This window comes from Mesocricetus auratus, unplaced genomic scaffold (genome assembly GCF_017639785.1).
Source record: "Mesocricetus auratus isolate SY011 unplaced genomic scaffold, BCM_Maur_2.0 Super-Scaffold_100676, whole genome shotgun sequence".
Classification (NCBI taxonomy): Eukaryota; Metazoa; Chordata; class Mammalia; order Rodentia; family Cricetidae; genus Mesocricetus; species Mesocricetus auratus.
The window spans coordinates 20,581,676-20,605,967 of record NW_024429266.1 but is presented as its reverse complement, the minus strand read 5'-3'; the positions used below and the strand labels follow the sequence as shown (position 1 = coordinate 20,605,967).

General features: G+C 43.1%; 1 protein-coding gene across 1 annotated transcript in view; it reads left to right on the top strand.

The window, feature by feature from the left end:
- Slamf1 (signaling lymphocytic activation molecule family member 1) overlaps positions 1-22,206 on the top strand; it is a 34,467-nt gene extending 12,261 nt beyond the window's left edge. Inside the window, exons 4-7 of the mRNA XM_005078217.3 lie at positions 8,719-8,814; positions 14,095-14,165; positions 20,265-20,360; positions 21,585-22,206. Coding sequence (XP_005078274.1) covers positions 8,719-8,814; positions 14,095-14,165; positions 20,265-20,360; positions 21,585-21,635 — 314 coding nt within the window. The 3' untranslated portion in view covers positions 21,636-22,206. The remainder of the gene's footprint in view (positions 1-8,718; positions 8,815-14,094; positions 14,166-20,264; positions 20,361-21,584) is intronic.
- Positions 22,207-24,292: the final 2,086 nt, after the last annotated feature.

The following is a 24,292-nucleotide window of genomic DNA, read 5'->3' as shown; positions in this document are numbered from 1 at the left end:
GAAATAGCCCTCCTGAACCCCAGCATATTCCTTTGAGTTCTTTTCTGAACCTACTGCAGCTATGTCATGGAAAGAGCCAACCATCTCTACTTTCTGAATGTGGCCCACAAACCATGTGTAAACTATTCTCCAGGTCTCTCCCTGCCCACAGTCATTCAGGGTATCCTGGAGAAAGGAAGAAAACAATGATGTCTAGTGGGAAGATTCTAGAACATGGTCCCAGGGGGCTCTTTCTGATTACTGGAGTAAGAAGCTCAGCTTTCCCTGAGACCTTATTTTCATCTGTAACTGACGGCTGAGAGGATTTGACTGTTTGCTGTGTAGTGGCTACATGGCACATCATTAACCCTCACAGTAATCAAATGATGTAGATAGTGTTGACATCTTCACACTATGAATGAAGTGAAAAAGAAAAAAAAAGAACTATGAAAGGTTTGAGTAAGATCAAACACAGAGCAATTGAGAGAATTGAGCTGTTTGGTACTGGAATCATCGTAGGTTTTAATGGAAGAGTGAATTTACTTAAAATGCCCTTAGAAATCTCAATGAAAAACTAGTTGTTTTCCCTGGAGATGAGGAAGACCCATTGGAGCAGCCCGGGTCCTTTTTCGTGATAAAGCCTGTTTAGAGACAAGGGAGCAAGTTTTTACCCTGACCTATCTCAAAATGAGATGTGGGGATAGGAACTCCTTTCAAGATAGCTTGACAAGCATCTAACTAGTGCATAATAAAATCTTGGTAATCCATAAAGTTTACACCTGGGCATTTAGCTCAAGACATTCTAAGCAAACACTGAAGGTGATTTTACCCACTTAAGCCATCCTGAGGATGAAGTATACACTAGTGTGGCTGAGTATGAAGCAGGCTTCTGTGGGGTGTGGAGGGACACTAAGTGGCCCTTGAGTAGTAGGTGCTCTGAGTAGAACTCTATCAAGACCTTATCCACTCAGAAAAGCTACTAGACATGAAGCAGCCACTTTTTTCTCTTGGGCCTCTGTCTTACCATCTGCAAGACAAAGGGTAAATTACTGATGTTCCTTCCAGAGGTGACATGTATGATTTAATTCATGATTGTGTCAACAAGAACTGTTAATAAGAGTTGCTAGGAGTCTTAGTTTCCTGGGGAATTGAAGTCATAAACTGGATGCTTTAAGCTGTTGGAAATTATTGTCTCAATGTTCTGGAGTCTAGAAGTTCAAGAGCAAGGTGTTGTCTGGTTTGATTTCTCCTGAGACCTCTCTCCCTGACTTACAGATGGTCTTTTTTCCTCTGTCTGTGCATCCCTCATGCCTCTCTCCCTCCCCTCTTTTGATATGGATACCAGTCAAGTTAGATAAGGGCCAAGCTAGTGACCTTGTTTGAATTTAATTTAATTACCTTCATAACAACTTGTTCCCAAACAGTACTCTGGTGAGGCTTAGAGCTTCAATAAGAGTTGACAGTGTAGTAACTAAGCCATAGCACCCTAGTTTTTGGTTTTGGTTTTGTTTGTTTGTTTGTTTGTTTGTTTCGAGACAGCGTTTCTCTGTATTGTTTTGGAGGCTGTCCTGGAACTCACTTTATAAACCAGGCTGGCCTCTAACTCAGAGAGGTCCACCTGCCTCTGCCTCCCAAGTGCTGGGATTAAAGGTGTGCATCACCAATGCCTGGCTAGCACCCTAGTTTTAACTTGGTTATCTTTGTAAGGCTCCCATATCTGATGGAAGTCACATCCTAAGGACTTCCAAATAAAGATTTTAGAGAACACAATTTAACTCATAGTTGAAGTAAAGGTTCCTCCCCCTCCAAAGATGGAGACGTTCTTCACCATATCCAAACCAGACACACTGGCATTGTGCAGCATGACCTTTCCTCTACACAGAGCTGTAGAGGAAATTACCTAAATTACTGGAAAGCCACTTTCATTGGTCTATCACAGTGGTTCTCAACTTTCCTAGTGCTGTGATCCTTTAATACAGTTCCTCATGCTGTGGTGACCCCCGACCATCAAATTATTTCTGTTGCTACTTCATAACTGTAATTTTGCTACTGTTGTGAATCATAATGTAAATGTCTGTGTTTTCCGATGGTCTTAGGTGACCCCTGTGACGGGGTCACAGATTAAGAGCCACTGGTCTATCACTTTGTGTTTGTAAATGGAAGCTGCTAATTTTAAAAGTTCTGTGCTTGCTTTCACAAACATCTGTTGGGGTTTCACCACATTCCAGCATCATGCAAGGTACCAAGCACACAAATATGGAAAAACAGAGATGTACAATCATTGTCCTGAAGATAATTCTGTAAATAGACAATTATCCTAAATCACATAGTATGTAGGAGAGGTTATAAAACCAAAATATGTGCAAGGTAATAAAGAGAAGGAATGAACAGCACTGGTTTATCAAAGATGGGGATTTGAGGAATGTACAGAAGTTACCCAAACTTCTCTGACAAAAGGTGTTTTAAGCAGAGGGAAAACAGAGAAGGTATGTGCCACATTCTACACCATCCAGAAGGTTATAGTGTGATAGGAGCTGAAGGTTTCAGATGGGGAAGGGCTCCATTGTCTTTGCATTTCAAAGAGAAAGTACAGTGGTGCAGAGAATAGGCTGGGTTCAGTAAGAGGCCGAAGAGAAAGAAACCAGTTACAGCAGGACATTGCGACAGTAATCCATCCAGATGTGCTGAGACCCCTGTCCAAGCAGCAGCTGTTAGTACAACAAAGACTTCTTACATAGTGTGCACTAAGGGATGCCTCAGCCCCAGAATGAAACTGTGTGGTAGGCTGAGGGTGCATCAGTGTTGCCATCAGTAAGTCAGAAGAGTCATTTTGAAGACATTTTTCCACTTTAATTATTGACAAGGTGTGCATGAACATATTTGTTCCTTGAAAGGAAGTTTCAATGACATTTGTCTAGGCTCTCAGTCATATAATCATCTGGGTTCTGATTGGCATTTAAGAACCTCATAGATCTTCAATGTCCTTCATAATGAAGTCTCTTATGACAAGACCTAGATTCTTGGGCTCTACAACATCTTTTATCTAGGTCATGTGAAGCACATTAATGTGGTTTGACAGTAGATCCTGTGTGGGACTTGCTGCTGCCCTTAATCACTATGTTTTGAAAGTATTATGTCTGTGTGAGGATGACTGATTCAAAATCTTAAAACTTTAGCTAGAAGGGAATACCCCCTGGAAGCCCACACTAAAAGGAAAAACTTTCTCAAGAAGTTAGTATAATGCTGGCTCAGTGGAAGAAAGGGCTAACACCTGAGCTCCAGAGTGTCCCTCTCACCCCCGTCATTTTCATAGTCACTTAAATGTTCCATGCCATGGTCCTCCCCAGTGCCATCCCCATCTAGCAAACCTGACAGCAAGGGCAAAAAGATAGAGGTAGGATACTTCTCATCAGCTACAGTCTCATTATGTGGCTAAACGTGTTACAAGGAAATCCAGGAAGCACAGTTATTAGCTGGGCAGCTGTGTGTCCACAGTTATGAAAGAATGGAAGAAATGACTCTACATGGCTAGTTCCCTTTGCAACACTGTCTGGGGAGAAACAGGCTGCTGTAAGGTGGCATTTCAGAAGGTGTGAGTTCCATAAAAACCTTTTCTTGGATGCTCCCAGACTTAAGTTGGTATCCTCTCCCCACCCCCAATTCTCGCTGGAAACTACCACTGAGAAGACATCTCTTGAAGACTGCCGACTTCACAAGGAGCCTGCTCCATGCCAGTAACCTTGCTGACAAAACCACATGAAAGGCAGGAAAGAGATCCGGTACTCTCAGACCGTTATGTGAGCATTTCAGAGGCTCCTGGATGAACTACATTTATTTCTTGGGTTCTGTTTTGTTTTCTTTTTATCGTCTTCAAATAACATGATCTGAGGACTTGAAGGGAGAGAAGCTTTTGTGTCGCTGTGACGACAGAGTTTTCAGAGACAAAAAGGGAAAGAAGATGGCCAGCATTTTCCTTGGAGGTGTGACTCTGTGCAGGTTTTCTTACAGCTAACAGTTTTCCTTACAGTTAACTCACGGCTAATAGTGGAGAACCACAGGTTGGAGACTCATGCAAAGTACTGTCTCCTCTAAACAGCACAGGTGTTTTCAGCCATCCCCCTTAGCATCATATCTCTGATTCAGAAAAGGAAAAAAGAAAAGGAAAAAAGAAAGACAAGAGAAGAGGTTGAGGTAATGTTTCTTTGTGACTGAATGGCTTGTGGAGCCAAGGACAAGTTTTATCTGATTTCTGAGAACCAGCATCCTGAGAGGCCTCACTACATGAATGAGCAAAAGCAGAGAGAGTGGGATCTTCCGGTTTGGAAATAGGCGCACAGGTGATGTGCTTCGGGCAAGCACTCTCTTTCCAGCTTCGTGTTGTTATTGCAAAGCTATGGCAAGTAGGTCATTGGTACTTCCTTGGACTCCTGTCTCAGGGCATTCAGAAAGTGACCCAGCATGCCTTCTGAGACCTTCACATATTTAGCACTCTGATAACTTTTAACAAAAGAACACATGCCAGTTCTCTAAGATCCATTCATGTTCAATAATCCAAGTTCACAAAATGTATACGGAGCGACTTCATGTCCTGTATCTGATGGGATGGGGGGGGGCTATTTAAAAAAAGAATAGGCACAGAGACCACCTTTAGAGATGTCAACATAAATGTGACTTCTGTACTTTACTAGATGAAAAATAAACCTATCATTTTAAATAGGCTACTCCCAAAATACTTCCTCTTTGAAGGATACACAGTACTTAAGACATGCTTTAGTAGCTAGTAGAAGACAGACAATAAGGCCTTACCCCAAGAAATGTAGATATATAGCCTGGATGCTCTGAGAAAGGGGAAAGATGGTTTTCATACAGAAACAGAGCAGCTGAGGGAACGGGTGCATGCCTGTAATCCCAGCACGGGGAGGCTGAGACAGGAGCATCACAAGGCTACACAGCAGGTTCCAGGCTAACCTAGCCTCTCAAAACAAACAAACAAAAAACAATGAGGAAAAAGAAAAGTCTATCAGGCGATGTGTGGAAGCTCCCGGGTCACAGTAGCGTCTGCTCCTTGAGTGCCCTCAGATCCTCCACAGAAGACTGAAACACAGACTCTTGGTGGGGAGTTCTTCCGTCCTGTTTTAGCTTGGTGTAGAAACTGAGGGAGGGATCGGTCCTCGCACGAGACAGCACTCAGAAGAGCAAGCAGAGCAGGGGCAACAGGGGCTCAGAGGACCACAAGGAAAACATTTCCAGAAACTTTGGAAACTGTATGCAACCTGACCCCCACAAGCTAGCTAAGCGGCATTGTGTCCATATTTGTCTGAATTCCTCAAGCCTTCAAGTTTGATAGTTCCTTGATAACTTCTATGTATAAACACTATGACTAGCAATAGCACCAAGTGGGTGAACATTAAGTATAGGCACCTTGGGGCCTGCTACTCAGATGGGAAAACTAAGCCATAACCAAGTGACAGGATGGGACTCGGCACCTCAGGGCTTCAGTGAGGAGCCAATTCGTTTTCTTGTTCCAATCAACCATTAGGAACTTACTGAGGATGTCTGCGGCAAGTACTGAAGGGACTGAAAAGATATCTCTGTCAAGAGATGACCTCTGGCCTCCTGCAGGTTCACTGGGGAGCTGAGGCTAGTGGAAGCAGGCGACGTCCAATGATCATGTGACGAGTCTAAACGATGCTCTGAACACTATGTGCAGCATTGTGCTGGTTCATCAGAACAACCCTGTGGACTAGGTATTTTTGTGCTCACTTCATTGACGAGAAACAGGCCTCAGAGGGTACAAAAGTCTCTCTGAGACACACAGTTACTAATTAGTAGTCGAGGAGTTGAATCCATCCATCTGGTCTCTAATACCACCGGTTAAAATGGTTTGCATTGCAAAGACAACGGTGGAAAAACACAGATTCTAACCTATATGCCATAAACTACATGTGATGGCAAAGTCTTGAGAGGGCAGAGTGAGGCTGGAATGTTCAGGAAAGGTGACACTGGGGAAGGAAGAGTGGCCTGAGCAGAGCCTGAGGGGGTGTGGTGGACAGCTGAAGCACCCTCAGGAGGGGGAGTGGAGTGTGGAGGGAAGATGGCGAAGAGACAGGCTGGCCTTAGCTCTCCCAGGCATCTGTGGCTACTTTCCCCATGGGGCTCCATCTCAGAGGCTGTCACAAACCTCATACTCCACAGTTCTCACCTTCCCAGCTGGGCCACTGACATCTAGAATGCAGTATATACTCGTTTCCTCAATGTGAAATGAGGAAACTAAACACTATATATATAGTTCCTTTTAGGTCTTTTTTTCTTTTTTTTTTAAGCCAATGGTTTTATTTTTTTAATTCACCAATATATTCATACATATTTTAAAAGGCAGGGAGAGAATTAGAGTTGATAGAAATACCTTTCAATATGAGGGCCAGATTGCCTCTCATATCTAGCAGAAGCTGGTCTTTTATGTCACGAGATGCAGGCAGCAGGTTGATTGCATCCTACTGGGATCCTGGGAAGACACGGGCCTGGTGTCACCGTGCAGGGAGCCCCAGTCACGTATCTGCAGTTACTGACTTCTGTGACTAGGTGGGCAGCAGGGCTGCAGCAGTAGGCCCGGGGAGGGGAGAGAGGCGGCTTTGGCATGAAAGTCTGTCATCTGTTGTTTTCCAGCAGCAGGGGCATCATCTTGGCTTTTGGTCTTTTTGTAAATCTCTTATGAAATTTAGAAGAAATATTATCTTTGGAAATGATATAAATGGTTGAGGTCTTTGGTCTTAAATTAGCTTTTATTGTAGACTTTCTCAAGATACAAATGTTAGAAGAAGAAAGAGGAACTCTCTCAAAATAGTAAGTGCTACTATCATGGTTTGCTGGACTAGTACCACGATTTGTGAAAGGAGCTCGGGCTGCTGCCCCTGCTTCTCTCCTTGTACCAGGGAGTTTTTCTGTGTGTCCCTGGTACTGACAGCAAAAATCTGAACCAAGTATACTCTCAGTCAGCCATACATGCACACATACATACATACATACATATGCACATACATACACATAGGGTTCTCAGCCATCATATGCCATTCAGGGTGTCATACAGAGTTATACAAAGACAACTCTCTGCTTACCAGTGTTTGTTCATTCATTCATGTATTCACTTTTAAGGCAGGGTCTTACCCCATAGCCCTTTAACTGTCAGCCTTCCTATCTCAGCCTTCTGAGTTGTGGGACTAGAGGCATGAACCACCACACCTAGATCCTCTCCTTTTTGACTCAAGACTATTGAAGTTGGTAGTTGGCCGAGTTAAAACATAGTTTATTTGAAAAAGAGAATCTGTCATTGCAGCGGGATTGTGGCTGGCTATATGGAGAGCCTATGAAGAAGGTAATTCTTCCAAGCCCAAAAGGAAACTACTGAATAGCTGCTGGGCTAAGGCCTTTTATTAGTTCCGTGGGACTTCTGTCTATATTTTCATTAGTTCTATAAGCAACTGAATGGTGTCTACAATTACTCTGTTCCTTTGTAACCCACTTAGTTCTTCCTTTCAACTTCTGACATACCCCTCAAAGGTTCAACAACGAGGAAGTTTTCTTATTTGTATATATGTATACTGCTGGGTAAGATGTTTATAAACCCACTTTTCTCTCACTATCATTTTTATAAAGTGTCCCTACACATTAGTGCTAATACCTGGTATTGCATTTGTTTCATTAGTAACACTAGAACCTAGTGTCATTACTTAGAAACCTGGTGCTTCAAATGAGACCTCACTGCTCATTCCAAGTCCAGGAATCCCTCTGACCCCCAGGGAGCTTGACTTTAGTACTCAGTCATGTTTTCTCTCCTATCCCTAGCCCTAATTCTTGATATTCTTCATGCCGTTTCCTTGCTTATAAAATGGAAAAAATAAAAGTGCCACCCCTTAGGACTGTTCGGGTTAAATACATTTTTGAGCAAGATTCACTATTAAAAACACTGTACTGTAAGTACTTAGTGGCTGTCCACTATCATGTTAGTAAGCACATGTCTTGTTGATTGAGACAAAGGCCTTATTCATTTTTCCAAAGTGGTGTTCTTGGTTCAAAAAGATTCAGCATAGTGGCTAAAGGAGAGAAAGCCACAAAATTTGTCTCTGCAGTTTCAAGCTCATAATTTAGTTAGCTTCCATAATTTAAAATATGACAACAACTGACAAGAAAAATGACATGCTTTTCTTTTAGTTCAGGTCTGGTGGGTTCAACACAATCATTTGCATTCAAAGGCAATAATAGCACCGTTGTGTTTATTTTTTTAAGAAGACAAGCATATTTCTTCCTCCCAGTTGTCTCATGGGAGTAGTTTGGGGGCATAGGGACAAGCCCATGGGACCGTCACATCCCTTTTACCAAAAATGGGCACATAATACTTTAGAAATTAAAAAAAGAGAGAAGCAGGGCAAGAGATTGCCTTAGGAGACAGAAGGCAAGTTAATTTTAGACAAGTGGTATTTAAAGAGAAAATAAAGCATTGTATTTAGAACATCTTTATGAAATTGGAAACGTGAACGTCAGGGATAGTAAGTGAAGTGAGGGTAAGAAGGCAGACATGGAAATCTTAGTGGTCTAAGGCTGGTCTCCAAAGCCACGTAAACAAATGTCTCCCTGGGGAGGCAGGCACGGAAATGGGGCATGAGGCTCAGTCTTCTCACTTCTGGGTGGGGTATTTTTAAACCCACAGTGCATCTGAGATTTGTCCTTTGACTTTTCTTTCAGAGTCAAGCTCATGGCTACCACAGACTGCTGTGCCTTTAGGCGTCATTATAGTCATCATCCTGATTCCTACGGCAGTGATGATGCTGAAAAAACAAGGTAGGTCTTGCAAGAAGGGCTTCTTACCAGCTCCCAGTGGTAAGCAGAAAAGATCTGTCTTATACAAGCACAGGTCGCTCTCACTATGAACACAGACTCACTCTCACTATAGTTTTTTACCTGGAGCACCCAGTGAAAAGTACTAAATCAATACCTCTTCACTCAATTCAACCTAATTCTAGTCTGTTGAGCCCTGTACCTGGTTAAGGGAATCCGTAGAGGAAAGAGTCACAAGCATCTGAGATAGAAGACAGTATGTAGACAGTTTGAATGCAGTACTGAGGTTGGCTTGTACAGAAGGCTAAAGGAATTGAAACAGGAGGCATACTCTACTGAGATTTGCTAGGGACGAGAATTCAGATAGCTCTTGCATCTGTGAAACATGTCCCGGGGTAGACTAAAAGCAGTAAGGCTGTGATTCCAAGTTTAAATGCTTGACCTTTCTTTGCTATCTCAGGGTCACGTGCCCCCCTCAGCCGTACTGACTCCCACTCACCCATCTGGATCAGAGCATCCTGACTCAGACTCCCCATTGGCCTTTCCTCGGGGAGCACAGACACCTATGCCGGCTATCACCAAGCTGACAGCTCCTGTCATTCTCAGGCAGATCAATGTGATCCGCACACGGTCTTCTTAGAGAAGCCTTTACCTCAGCACCTCGATGTCGGTTTTGCTTATATAAGAGAGATGTCGAGCACAGTGCAGGAGCTCTATCTCATTTCCTCCATCAAAGAGTTTGACAAGACAGTGGGGGAGGGCCGTGTTATTCAGACAAAACTTCTGTTGAGAGCTAAGGGGTCCGGGAGTGGGCCCACTTGGCTTTCCTTACAAGAAACCAGTGAGATCCCGTGGCTAAGAAAGCAGAGGACGTTTCCCACCTTCGCCTAGCTAGTGAAGGCGCGCTGCCCTTCCGCACCACGTTCCTCCCCGCACTCTGCTCAGCACGTGACTGAGCTCTGAGGGAGCAGTACTTCCCTTCCCAGCTTTTCCAGCAACCATTTACACCTTGTAACTCAGCATCATACAAACCTACGCCAAAACCTACATTTAGTCGCTGTACCCTCCACAAAGCATTGCTCAAGAGGTTCTGCTGGCAACGTGTAGTGTGTCTCCTCCAGAGTGCGCCCGACTCAGGAGTTTTAAGGTGGTTCTGGCAAGGGCGTTTCCAAGAGAATACGCTAGTTATGCGTGTGGGCATCGGGCAGTGTGCAGTGAGGCAAGCCTGTAGTAACAGCTGCTTGCAAGGTCTGAGGCAGGAGGATCACTCTAGCCCATGGATGCTATATCAGCCCTGAGCAACACAGTGAGACCCCCATCCCAAAATTAACAAATGAACACATGGGACTTTGGCCTTAGACAACAACCAAATGCAGACTTTGGCACTAATGAGCTGTGTAACCAAGCAAATGTTTCACCATCTGCAAAGCGAGGATATTATGCCTTTTGTGGTATTGCTGTGGAGATTGGCAAGCCAATACGCAGATAGCACACAGTGGTTTTCCTGGGTGATACATGTATACACATACATCTGTAAACAGATCTCTCAGTGTGAGTGGGCCAATATTTAAGTCTTAAGACCCACAGAGAACTATCCCAGGAGATTCTAGAAATGGTACTTAGAGAGGCTTAAAGTACTTGTAGTTATGGCCACATAAGACAATTTGTTGCTTCTTGTGAGAACTAAAAAAGTGGTTTATGCTCTGGTTTTACAACTACAGTATTTAAAGAACCTCACTGAAATGACTTAATCTGTTCAGTGCCTCAAAGCAAATGCTAATGCTGGTTCTAAGGCTAAGATCTAGGGCTCAGATTTTTTTCGTTACATCCAAAGACTTGGCTAACTTGGAGCCAAGTTGAGCTGCCTCCTGAAAAATCTGTTTCTGTACTGAAAAAGAGGAGGGAGGCAGAAAGAGAGGGAAGGAGGGAGGCAGAGAGAGAGAGGGAAGGAGGGAGGCAGAGAGAGAGGGAAGGAGGGAGGCAGAGAGAGAGGGAAGGAGGAGGAGGAATCTAAGCCACCTTGATTCAGTGGTCTTTTTGATCATTCGGGACTGTCCTGCCATTCTAAACTTCATCCTTATCTGGCCTGCAGGGTTAAAAGTTCTTAGGCTGGAGTCTAGTCTCAGTTTGCATAGCAGGCTGCACCTAGGAGAGGGCTGGGCAAGCAGGTCTCACTCTTCAACACTAGTGGATTTGAAATGAAAGAGTAGTATTTCACAGAAATCCCTGGCACCCTTCTCCTACCCCCCACGTGTTTCTATGCACTTATGAGCCCTAACTTCTGGTTTTTTCATCTTTCTCTGTGTCTCTGTCTCTGTCTCTCTGTCTCTGTCTCTGTCTCTGTCTCTCTCTCTCTCTCTCTCACACACACACACACACACACACACACACACACACCAGTGAGATTTGAACCATCCGGCATGCCATACCCACAGAGGAAATTTCACTATGATTCCTTGAACTTTCCCAGTAACTTCCCATCATTTCCTCACCGAGAGCCACACCCTCAGTCAGAAGCTCCCACCACACACACATCACAGGACTAGGCGTTTCTCTTCCAAGCAAGTGTACTTCCTGGGGCTGTCCTCTCAGAGGTGTGCTCCCAGCTTCTGAAAAAGATAAGTGAATTGACATTAGGCAAGTTTGCCTTGAAGGCTGTGGTTTCTTCTGAGCTGAACTGAGCTTCCGTGGTCTTGGCTTAGATCTTGCAGAGGTCCCCTGAAAGTCCTGCGCAGGTCAGTCCCTTCCTTTCCACATCCTCACCCGTGCATGGCGCATGAAGGGGAGTGATTCAGGGATAGGAAAAGTGAAGAGGTCCACTGTGGTATCATGAGGAGCCTCTGAACACATTGTAAGGGACAAGTCACAGAGATGTGTGATCACAATGGCACCGTTTGTGCAAAAGAGAGAAACCTATCAAATATAGACGGTATCTGAGATGCTCATCCAGTATTTAATTGAACTACTATTACGTAACAATTTCTTGATTTCACTAGTCACACAGTTCAAGTGCTTGCCACTTGTGGCTATTAGTCTATGCAGAAGGAACATTTATGCCCTCACAGAAGTACTATATTGCCCAGAGATGGACATACACGAAACTTTTTTTTTAATCATTTTTTATTTTAATTTTAAATAGCTTGTTTCACATGTCAATCCCAGTTCCCTCTCCCTCCCCTCCTCCCGCACTCCCCTTCCACCCTCCCTCCCACCCTATTGCCAAATCCCTCCACATAGGGGATGTCTAGAGTCTATCATTTCACTCTTGGTAGGGTCAAGGCACTCCCCTAAGAGTCCAGGCTGAGAGAGCATCTCTCTTTGTGCCATAGGCACATGAAGACAGATTGTATACCAGGGATAGACACTGATCCACAGCTCAGAGCCCCATAGGTTGCCCAGGCCTTCTCACTGACACTCACATTTGGGGGGTCCAGATCAGTCCCATTCTGGCCTCCCCACTGTCGGTCTGGGGTCCAAGAGCACTCCCTGTTCAGATCAGCCGTCTCTGCTGGTTTTGCCAGCCCATTCCTTGCCAATTTGCTCATCACTCCTCTCTCTCTGTCACTGGGTTCCTTGGGTTCAGTTCAGTGCTTAGTTGTGTGTTTGCCTCTGCTTCCATCAGTCCCAGGATGAAGGCTCCCGGATAGTTATAGACATCAAGTTCATTATCAGGAATGGGCATTCGAGGTGGTCCTTCCACTATTGCTTAGCTTGCCAATTGATGTTATACCTTTAGATCACTCGAGGTCACTCTGGTGCCTGATCTGTCTTCGATCCTATGATTCCCTCTTCCCCCTATTTTACCCCCACCCCCTCAACTTCCTGTTCCCCCATGACCAACTCCCTTCCTCTTTACCCCCTCTACTCTTCCCAGGTCCCACTACCCCCCTCGCCCTGTTCCCCATCCATTCAGAGGATCTTGTCTCCATCCTCTTCTCTTGGGTACTATGCATATATGCATATCTTTTAGGTTCTTTCCTGTTTCCCAGACTCTCTATCTGTGGAAGTGCAGACTGGCACTATCCTGATCCATATTTAAAATCCATATATGAGTGAGTACATACCATGTTTGTCTTTTTGCGACTGGGTTACCTCACTCAGGATGGTTTCTTCCAGTGCTATCCATTTCCCTGCGAATTTCAAGATTCCATTGTTTTTTTCTGCTGAGTAATACTCCATTGTGTAAATGTACCACATTTTCTCTATCCACTCTTCAGTTGAGGGGCATCTAGGGTGCTTCCAGGTTCTGGCTATTACAAACAATGCTGCTATGAACATAGTGGAGCAGATGCCCTTGTTGTATGAACCTGCCTCATTTGGATAAATGCCTAAGAGTGGAATTGCTGGGTCTAGTGGTAGATTAATTCCCATTTTCCTGAGGAATCTCCATACTGATTTCCAAAGAGGCTGTATGAGTCGGCATTCCCACCAGCAATGGAGGAGTGATCCTCTCTCTCCACATCCTCTCCTTTTTTAATTGGTTACTTCTAGGAATGAGACGGGGTTGGTTAATGAGGGAGAAAGAATTGTGAACTATTATCTTATGTATTTCTGTCCAACTTCAATTTTATGATGAGGAGTTTCTTTGTAATTTAAAAAGGAAAATGTAAATGTCAGCTAAAAATTAAAATGTTTCACAACTCACTAATTTACAGAGACCTCAGGCTCTGGGCTAGTTTTCTAGACTGCGAAGGAAAGAATGACACTGCTGAATTGTTTTCCAGATTCTTCCAAGTGCATCATCCCACCTACACCACCACCCCACGCACTAGCAAGCCCTCCAGAAACGGGGGGGGGGGCGGGGGTGAGAGAGCTGCAAGGAAGCAACGTGTCACCAGCTGGAGGATAAGAGACACGCTGCAAATAGCCAGCTATGGCCTCAGAAAACCTAGAGCCCTGTTAGGAGAGCAGATATGCACAAAAATAGAGATTACAGTAACTGAATCAGCAACTAAATACCACCCAAAGCTGGGAGTCACAGCACATATTGGACATTTGCTATCTGCTAGTGTGACTGGTGTAAATGCTTTGCAAGTATTATCTCATTTAATTTCTACAATAACTCTATGAGACAGGCATCTCAAATTCCTTTCGATGTTGGGGACACAGGTCTAGACAGATCGAGTAACCAATCCAATGCTATAAACAGATGAGTGGAGGCTGGGAACTAGTGCCTTGTTCTTTTGGTGGTGATGGGGAACATGGAGAGGGAGGGCCAGACAGGACTGAGCGGGAGGCTCATGCTGAAGACTAGAGGGAGATAACCACTGTGTCTCTTTACAGGTAAAAAGAACGGCCAGCCACCAGTGGAAGAAAACAGCCTTACCATTTATGCCCAAGTACAGAAATCAGGGGTAAGTTCTAGGCACTTCTTGGGACATATCTATCATATTTCCTACAGGATTCCAGACTAGGCCACATTGCACACATTCATGGTTCTTCAGGGGTTCTAGATTGATGAAATTAGGGAAGCAGAAGCAAGAATAAGAGCCCCCTAAAAATTGTTGAACCCGTGTCACTGGAACTCTATATTGTTTGAAATAATGGAAAACATTGAGCCATCTCCTCAACTGCTTCTTCATCACAATGAGATGAACTTATAAACACACAACAGTGGACTCTCTCCAGCTCTGGCATTCTAGGAGTCTATACGGCGTGTCCTCAGTTTCCTTCCTGAAGGGTACAGGCTTAGGAAAAGGGGGAGATATGGGAAAGCTATTGTGTGGCATGCTGGCCTGATTCAAATGAAGGTATCTGCATAGTACAACCAGGGTGAGAAAGGGAAGATATTGAGAATTCCAGTCAGTGTGGGGTTCAAACGAAGGGCGACATGTTGAATGGAGGGAGAGTTGAGCAAAACAAAACAGGTAGCATGACCACTGAACTAAGAAGGGAGTGATGGGAAAATATGAGACATGATAGAGTCCGGGAACAGATATGTTAGCAGTAGGAGATAGGGAGTCTATGGGATCCTCAATAGATACATAGTTTGGGATCCTCAATAGATATACACAGTTAATTCTAAGGGACTTTTAGCCCATAATTTGGCTATTTAGGATGGTGGGGGAAGCATATTCTTGAGTAAAGGTTATGAAGGTAAAGATAATTGCCTAATAATACAATAAATTCATTTCTGAGGACCAGGAGAGAGTCCTGAGCAGATCCCTTTCTGCTGCCTGCAATAGTCTAGTGGGTTTATTACATCATTGTCTTAGATAGGGTCTTATTGCTGTGAAGAGACACCATGACCCCAGCAAACTCTTATAAATGAAAACTTTTAATTGGAGCTAGCTTACAGTTCAAAGGTTTAGTCCGTTATCATTATAGTGGGTGGCATGCAGGCAGACATGGTGCAGGAGAAGGAGCTTGAGAGTTCCACATCTTGATCCACAGGCAACTGTCTCACTGGGCATGGTTTGAGCATATGTGAGACCTCAAAGTCCAACTCCATAGGGACACACTTCCTCCAACAAGGCCACACCTAATCCAGCAAAGCCATACTCCTTAGTAGTACCACTCCCTATGGGGGCCATTTTCTTTCAAACCACCACAATCATCATAGACTCCTATTAAAAACAAACCTCCATGTAAAGACATGAGAGCCCCAATGATACCCTCTCACCTAAATGTTCACTTAGCTGAGACTGAGTGTGTCTTTTAGAATCAGCTTCTCAAGTATTACAAAATGGAAAAAAAAGTTAGGATAGCATCAAACCTATTGACCTACTTTGAGAAGAAATTACATCTTTCAGTTTGAGTCTTCCACTGTAAAACACCACCCACCTGAAGCAACAGAACATGGCCAGTTCCTCCGAGAACACCTCAGTACCACAACTGTCCAACTCCTCCCCAGAGATAACGACTATCCTGGCTTCTAGAAAATATGAATTATGTACTTCTTTCCTTGAACTTCATAAAAGTAGAATCTGCCAGTATCTTTTCTAACATCTCATCATAAATTCACTCATATCTTTGAGCTCAGGATACATACATTCTCATTGGTTTATCGATGTGTGAATGTGCTGTTTTGGAATAGATTTAGTCAATTGGCTACTAACCAGCATCTGGTTATTTCCATTTTGAGGTCATTATGAAAATTACAGTAATGAAATTGATATGAATATCTTCTGATGAATATGTTTATACATATTTTTGTTGGACACATACCTAGAAGTAGATTTGCTGAATAATACAGTATATGGATTCTCCAATTAACTGGATAAGAGCAAATTGTTCTTCAAAGTTAATATCAATTTACTTTTCCAATAAATGAGTTTTAATAGTTGTACATGCTTGCCAAAATTTGTTCCCATCAGCCCTTTTATTTTATCCATATCAGTAAGGGGTCTTATTATGGCTTTGTTTTTCTGATAAGTAACAACTTTTCATGTGCTAATTACCATATTAAAATCACTGGACTTTCCAATCTCATGCCCATTTACGTTTGAATTTTAGACCTTTTTTTTTTTTTACAAATTAATAGAAACCAAAAGGCCATTTTAGAAGTGAGCCCTTTAGAAGTTAGATCCATATCATGTGTGGCTTACCTTTGTAATTTCTCAGTAAGACCTACTGATAAGGAACACTTCTTAATGTCAGGCTAGAACAATGTGGTAACCTCTTCCTTTACAGTTATCACTTTTTATAACCTGTTTGAGAAATGTTTCCCAGTCCTAGATAATAAAAATACTCTTGTGGTATCCTCTTTCACATTTATTTATTACACACTTGGGAAATGTTTTTGACTTTAGTGTAAGAGAGGCCAAGTTTCACTTTTTTCTCACGTGGATACATTCTTTGGTCATTTGTTGTACAGGCTGTTCCCTGACGGCCATGTCCTATTCATTACAATTTGAGGGCATGTATGTGTGGCTCCATTTGATGTCATGTATTCTGCTCCCTTGCCCACTGGCTGACTGTCTTGATTAGAGATATAAATTGTATCTGATTAAAAATGAGTTTTCCTGTTTGTTCTTTTTCATCAAAAGTTCTTGACTAATTCTGGTGCTTTGATATGTAGTTCAAAATCTTGCTAGAATGTTAATTAGCACTGAATAGACCAATGAGAACAGTAAACATCTTCATTGTTTTAAATTTTTCCTTATCCTTTCTTTAAGTCTTATTTAGTTTTTCTAAATGATCTTCTATAGTTTTCCAAATATGGCTGTATCGTTCTAATTTGTCGATTGGTCTTTTATATTTTAGAATATTATCACCATTACCCTTTTCAAAAATTTTAGTTTCTAGTTACTTACTATTGATATATCAATTTTTATATTGACTTTGTATTTGCAACACTGCTGAATTAATTCATAAGTTCTCATATTTGTCTGCAGATGACTTGGGTTTTCCCCTACACCACTGTATCATCTCCAAGAATTAGTTTTTCTTTTTCATTTATAAACCACATAGCTCTACCTGCTTTCCTTTGCCCTATTTCACTGACTGGGGTTTTGCAGTTTTGTGCATGATGGTGAACAGAAGTAGTGATAATGACATTACCCTAAAGCTCCAGGTATGAACGGAAAGCCTTTACATATACCATCATTAAGCATGAATTTTGCTGAAGTTTTTCTAGTGAGCTTTTTATAGCATTAAACATATTGTCAGGGCCTAGAGATTACTCCAGGATTAGGAGTGTATACTGTTTTTGTGGAGGACTTGGGTTCAGTTCCTAGTCTGGGAGCTTACATCCACCTGCAACACCAGCTCCAGGGCATGACATACCCTCTTCTGGCCTTGGCGGACACTTTCTCTCATGTACATGATCCTCCACACAGTCGGTCAGCATCCCAACACATACATAATTAAAATAAGATAAATAAAAAAATAATGTCAGGCTAAGCATGGAAGTCCATGCCTGTAATCCTAGCACTTGGAAGACAGTGGCAAGAGGATAGCAAATCCAAGGCTAGCCTGGACTATGTAAAAAGTTTCAAACCAACAGGGTTACCTACCTGTCTTAAAAAATTAAAGAGAGAGAGAGAGAGAGAGAGAGAGAGAGAGAGAGAGAGAGAGAGAGAGAGAGAGAGAGAGAGAGAGAGAGAATTAATATTGTCTGGGGCTAGAGATATAACTCAGTGATAAAGTGCTTGCCAGCATGTATGAAATGCATGAAGCCCTGGCTTCAGTTCCAGCCCTGGAAGAACACACACACACACACACACACACACACACACACACACACACACACACACTTAGTTGTTTCTGGGTGAAACTGGCCTGTCATCCTCCTTCCTCATAGCAACTCTGTGAGGTTTTTGTATCACGTTTATGCTAACCTCACAAATGGTGAGGCTTGTATTCTTTCAGTCAGACTGTCATAGCAAATTATTACAAACTTGGTGGTTTAAGCAACCAGAATTTAGTTTACTTCAGTTCTGGAAACCATTAATCCAAAATGAAAGTGACATAATGGCAGCACCCCAAATCCTCTGAGATCTCTTGGAACAAGCTTTTACCTCAGTGTGATCCGATGGCTCCAAACTTCAACATCTGTTGGTTTGTGGTTGCACCACAGTCTCTGCCTCCATCTCCATGTAACATTGCTATCTGCACCTCTGCCTTCTCCTTTCCGCCCCTTAGGGCATCCTACACTGGATGTGGGCCCCTCTGACCCAGTGACCTCACCTCAGTGTTCTGACTATCTGTCTTATCTACGCCTCTGCCTAGGCCTTAATGCCACAAAATGGCACACCCTGACTCTGGTGGCACGTATCTTTTGGCGGCCACAATTCAGCTCACCAACAAACATATTTTTTTTCATGACTCTCTGAAAATGTTTGGGTGGGATAGATCACATTTCTTACCTTATGTATTTGGCAGAAGTTTTAGATGACAGTCTCTCTGAGACTGGGGTTTCTTTGATGGAGGATTTTTTAAACTTATACTTTTATCATTCCACTTTATTCTGTATTTCATTAGTATTTAAATAACTTTTCTCCATTTTTAGTGGATATCCTAGAAATTACAAAATACATCCCTTAGTTCTTAATGCATTTTGTTTTCTTTTTTGTGGTTTTTATTGTTGTTGTTTTACTTTGTTTTTCAAGACAGGGTTTCTAGCCTTGTCTGTCATACAACTAGCTATGTAGACCAGCCTGGCCTGGAAGTCACAGAGATTTGTCTTCCTCTGTCTCACAAATGCTGGGACTAAAGGCATATGCCACCATTGTCCATTAGATCCCTGACTTACTAACGCACATTTGTTCCTTTTATTCTTTATACTCCAGTACAATACTTTAGCTATACTATAATTTTGAATCTTGATTTATGTTCTATTTTTATGTTTTTTTAAATTTATGTGTATTTTAAATATATAAGACATTATTATTGTTTTATATATCAATACATAGACTTACCTATATCCTTACAATTCCTTTCATTTATGTTTATCATGCTATCATGTTATCACTACAAAGATGATAACAAATAATTATTCAAAAATTAGCATTTCTTTCATTTTCATCATAATGGCTGCACAATATCTTTATATAATGCATAGTAACAGCCAGGTGTCATGGGGCACACCTTAAATTCCAGCATTCAGAAAGCAGAGGCAGGTGGCTCTCTATGAGTTTGAGGCAAGCTTGGTCTACATAGGGAGTTCCAGTCCAGCCAAGGCTACACAGTGAGACCATGTCTCAAAAAAGTGAAAACAGAACATAATAACATAGAAAATTAAACAACTGTTGATTGTCTTTTAGAAACTACTCCAGGACTTAGCATGGCTGCTGCCGTACACTGTCATTTCAAGGCCTTCCTTTCACAAAGAGTAGCAAAAACAAGTTACACACCTGATGTTGCTCCAATGTGGTATCCCTGGAGACGTGAGAATCAGTGCTCCTAACTGAAGACATGAGAAACAAAAATGGGCTACCTTGTTAAATTGTGTTTAGAGTAATTCCTTATACCTAGATAAAAATCTTAGAGGGAAATTCAACAACATTGCTCCAAGTACTCTCCTCTTTGTAAAATTTCCCAACTGAAGGCAGAACATATAAGTGATTTACCCACCCTTCATCCCTACATTTAGGTCTGGTCACACTGAAGTTCCCCCAGCCAGGAGAAGAGGCAAAGGGCGCACCAGTGAATGGAAGTTGATTAATAAAGCGCTTCCATCCGTTCCTCACCTGTCTCATCCCTAATCAGACATGTTTCATTAAATTAAATTTTTCTATAAACCGTGGTATCTAAGAAATGCATGGCAGTTGAGATGAACATTTCTTCTCTGGAGTGCAAATAAGGAATGATGTTGCCTTGGGAAGTTGTAAGTCCCAAGATGTCACTCTGGGAGTGGCTAGCAAAGTGAACTACAGGGAAGTTTGGGAGAATTCTCGCCAGGGAGGAAGTTAGAGCCAGTAACTAAGGAGGTTTTGAATGTGAGCTACTTTTCTGTGGGCTGGGGCCCAGCTTTCTGCTCAACTAATCTGTTTCCTCCGCTTCCCTTGTAGCCTGTAGAGAAGAAACTTGATGATGCCCTGACTGATCAGGACCCCTGCACGACCATTTATGTGGCTGCCACAGAGCCTGCTCCAGAGTCAGTCCAGGTGAGGCAACTCTCCCCCTTCTCACTGAGTGTCTGGAGAGAGGCAGAGAAGAGGAGGAGGAAGGTTGTTGTTTAGTCATTTTAGGGCAGAGATGTGGACTAGGAGAGTAGTCTAGACCACACAAGCAGCAAGGAATAGTTGCAGCCATGGTTAATTACACAAAACCGTTCATTCAGGCTCACGGACCGTGAGCCACTATCTACTGACTAGTGTTTCCCTGAGAGTCGTCCAAGGACACATCTGGAACACCTGGCGTACTGGTTAGAAAACAACGAGCAGGTACCACTTCTCTCATCCACATTTGGACCTCACTGGTCCCTATAAAAACTCAATAACTTAGACCTCTTTTGGCTTCCCCAAACTGTACCCTGGGCCTGACAGTGAGAGGGAGGGAAGGAAGATGGAGAGGGAGAAAAGAACTGTTGGAGAACTCAGTGATGGTTATTTTTGGTTGTCAGCTTGATTGGATTAAGAGGTGCCTAAGAAATTGGTGACGCATAGCTTTGGGTGTGTCTTCGAGGGCATCTCCAGGGGCAATAGATGGTGAGGGTTCTTACCTGATTGACAGGTTTCTGATCCATAATATACTCAAAACACAGCTATGCTGTTAGGACATGGTGAGGCCTAGTTGGAGGAAGCCCACCCACTGTGTCCTTGAAAGAGGATTATGTTGCTGTAGTCTCTTTTGGTATCCCTCGTTTCTGTTTCCTATCTGCCAGGATGTGAGCTTTTCTGACTTTGCTTTTCCTCTGACTCTCTTGGCCCTATGGGAGGGCTGTTAACTATTTTTATGTTACTGTGACCAAAATAACTAAGAGAACAACATGAAGGGGTTTGCCGTTGTGGACGATTCAGTCTATCATGTGAAGACACGGCAGAGCACGGCATGGCAGATGTCCTGACTTAAGGGAGTTTCTTCCAGAGGAGAAGAGGGAGTGGAGGAGAGGGAAGAGGAGGGAGGGAAGGGCGTGGCCAGTCTTCAGATAACTGGGGACACATCTCTCATTTCCTTGGCGGCACACATGCTTGGAAGAGAGACACAGCCCCGTTTGCAGGTAGGCGCTTGGAGACCTGAGTGGTGGCTCTAGCAATGTCCAGACTGTGACAGACTCAAAGCTGTGCTGCATGAACTCTAAGCCATTCCTTCTCTCAGGGAATGCTGCTTTGTTCACTGCCTGTGACCTTCTCCCCTGCCTCCTCACTCATGACCTTCTTTGCCCGCAGGAACCAAACCCCACCACAGTTTATGCCAGTGTGACACTACCGGAGAGCTGACCCCCAGACACCCGGTGAAAGGACTTTTTGAAGGAAGACGGAAGAATAAAAATACACACTGAGCCTGCCCGTAGGTCCCAAGTTCTCTGTGACGGGAGCTGCACGTCTGTACCCATCTCCAATCAATTCCCTGGTGACCGCTCTGCACAGGCGTATCTGTGGACAAGGCAGCGAGGCTTCCCAAGCAGGCAACCTGCTCTGCAGCTCACACAGACGGAGCAGAGAGCTCCTGATACAGCATTGCATCTTTGTTGTAGCAGACAAAATAGACGATGTGAGTTCAAGCATCTCACTATTTGCTGGGTTAGGTAACAAAACCCAAAGAAAAACAGCCAGGATATGAAACATCTGTCTCAGACGGCTGAGCACAAGGCACAAAGTCTGAAGATGTCTCATTTGACTCTCTGCTTTATTCTGGAAGATGATCCCAGTTACCTCAAGACCTGATCAAGGCTCTGTGTCTCAGTTTCCCTCTCACTCTCCAGATGAAGCGACGTACGAAGAATGAATTCTTTGTTGCCTGAGGTCATTCTATAAAAGGACCAGTATTTTTTGTGATTTTTTATTTAAATTAGAAACAAGCTTGTTTTACATGTCAATCCCAGTTCCCTCTCCCTCCCCTCCTCCCCTGCCCCCCCCACTAGCCCCCTATCCCATCCCCTTTCTGCTACCCAGGGAGGGTGAGGCCTTCCATGGGGAATTTTCAAAGTCTGTTGTATCATTTGGGACAGGGCCTAGGTCCTCCCCTGTTTGTTTAGCCTGAGAGTGTATCCCTCTATGTGGAATGGTCTCCCAGAGTCCGTTAGCATACTAGGGATAAATACTGATCCACTACCAGAGGTTCCATAAACTGCCCAGGCCTCCTAACTAATACCCACGTTCAGGGGGGTCTCGATCAGTCCTATGCTGGTTTCTCAGCTACCAGTCTGGAAAAGGACCAGTATTTTATTTGCAAAACCCAAACTAAGTCAATAAACTGAAGACGACTAAAGCTTTGGAAGACAGAATGCAAACTACCCAGCATTCCTTGCGGTATAGTTGTCAGCGAGCAGCATTCTGTTGAAATCAGTTAGCAAGTGCTTGGTAATGCTGTTATACAGTAACCTGGGATACTCAGAGGAACTTGTCCCACAGAGGTTTTTCACTTCTTCAAAGGACTTTTGAATCTAAGTTCTCTGTTTACTCCCTTAAGAAAAAAACCAAAAACAAAAACCCCAGAATTGTCAAGATTCTCCCTCCCTTGGCTCTGAGTCCATTTTATAACCCAGGTCTCCTGTGGGACTGCAGGTCTACCAAGCACTTCCTATTCACTGAATACCTCTTTGTACTAAATGTATCTTCAAATGAAAATTAAATTATTTTGATCAAACAGTTTCAAATGATTGGATTTCAATCACTTAGATAACAAGTTGTAGGCAGAAGGAGTCTTTCAATGTTAAGTCCTATTTTCTTCATGTTGTCTGCCCTCAGAGAGGCCATCTTTCAACTTACTCTCCCTCTTTCACAACTTGGGCAAATTCTTTAAGAAATAACTATTGTGGAGTTGGGGAGGGGGGTTTCACTGGATAGTACTACTTGTTTTGCAAACATCAGGATCTGGGTTCAAACTTCTGTCACCCATGTAAAAAGATGGGCATGGATGAGTGCCTGTATCACAGAGACAGACAGGTCCTAAGACCTTGATGGTGAGCTGGCCCAGCCTGTCATAAGTATCAAGTCCCCTGAGAGTGACAAAGGAAGACACTGGCATCCTCCTGTGATGTTTGCAAGCACAGCCACCTACATATTCACATGCGTGCGCGCGCGCCCACACACACACACACACACACACACACACACACACACACACTACAAAACCTACACATGCATAAAAAAACCTGATTGTATCATTCCATAACAAAGAACACCAACTGCCCAGCTCAAAACTCTGATGTCCCACTGCCCTATACATTTATGTATTTAGACAGTTTAAATGTTAAGTCCTGTTGCTCTATGTATCCCATCTCATGATATTAACTTCTATAAAAGGTTTCTAATTATAATAAAAAAGCTAACTTTGTATTTTTATGTAAAAAAGAAAATATATCAGTTGGTTCAAATAACTACTAGGATGTTCAGAAAAACCTTCTTTATTAGTTAGGGTTCTCTAGAGTAACAGAACTTATAGAATGAATATAGATGGAAGATTTATCAGAATGACTTACAGGCTGCAGTCCAGCCAATCCAATAACAGTTGGCTATGAATGAAAAGTCCAAGAATCCAGTAGCTGCTCAGTTCACAAGGTTAGGAGTCTCAGCTGATCTTCAGTAGGTTCTTGGAATCCTGAAGAAGCAGGCTGTAATGCCAGTGGAAGAATGGACTTACTAGTAGGAGAGAATGAACAGGCAAAAAGCAAAAGTTTCCTTCCGCCATGTCCTTATAAAGGCTTCCAGGAAAAGGTGCGGTCCAGATTAAAGTTGTGTCTTCACACCTCAAGATCTGCATCAGAGGTGTGTGTCTTACCACTTCAGATCTGCAGCAGAGTGTGTGTCTTCCTGCCTCAAGGGTCCAGACCAGGACTGTATTCACGAAGGGAAAAATAATCTCTCAGAGTTGTGCCCTCCATTTCTGGATTGTAGTTCAGTCCAGATGTAGTCAAGTTGACAACCAAGAACAG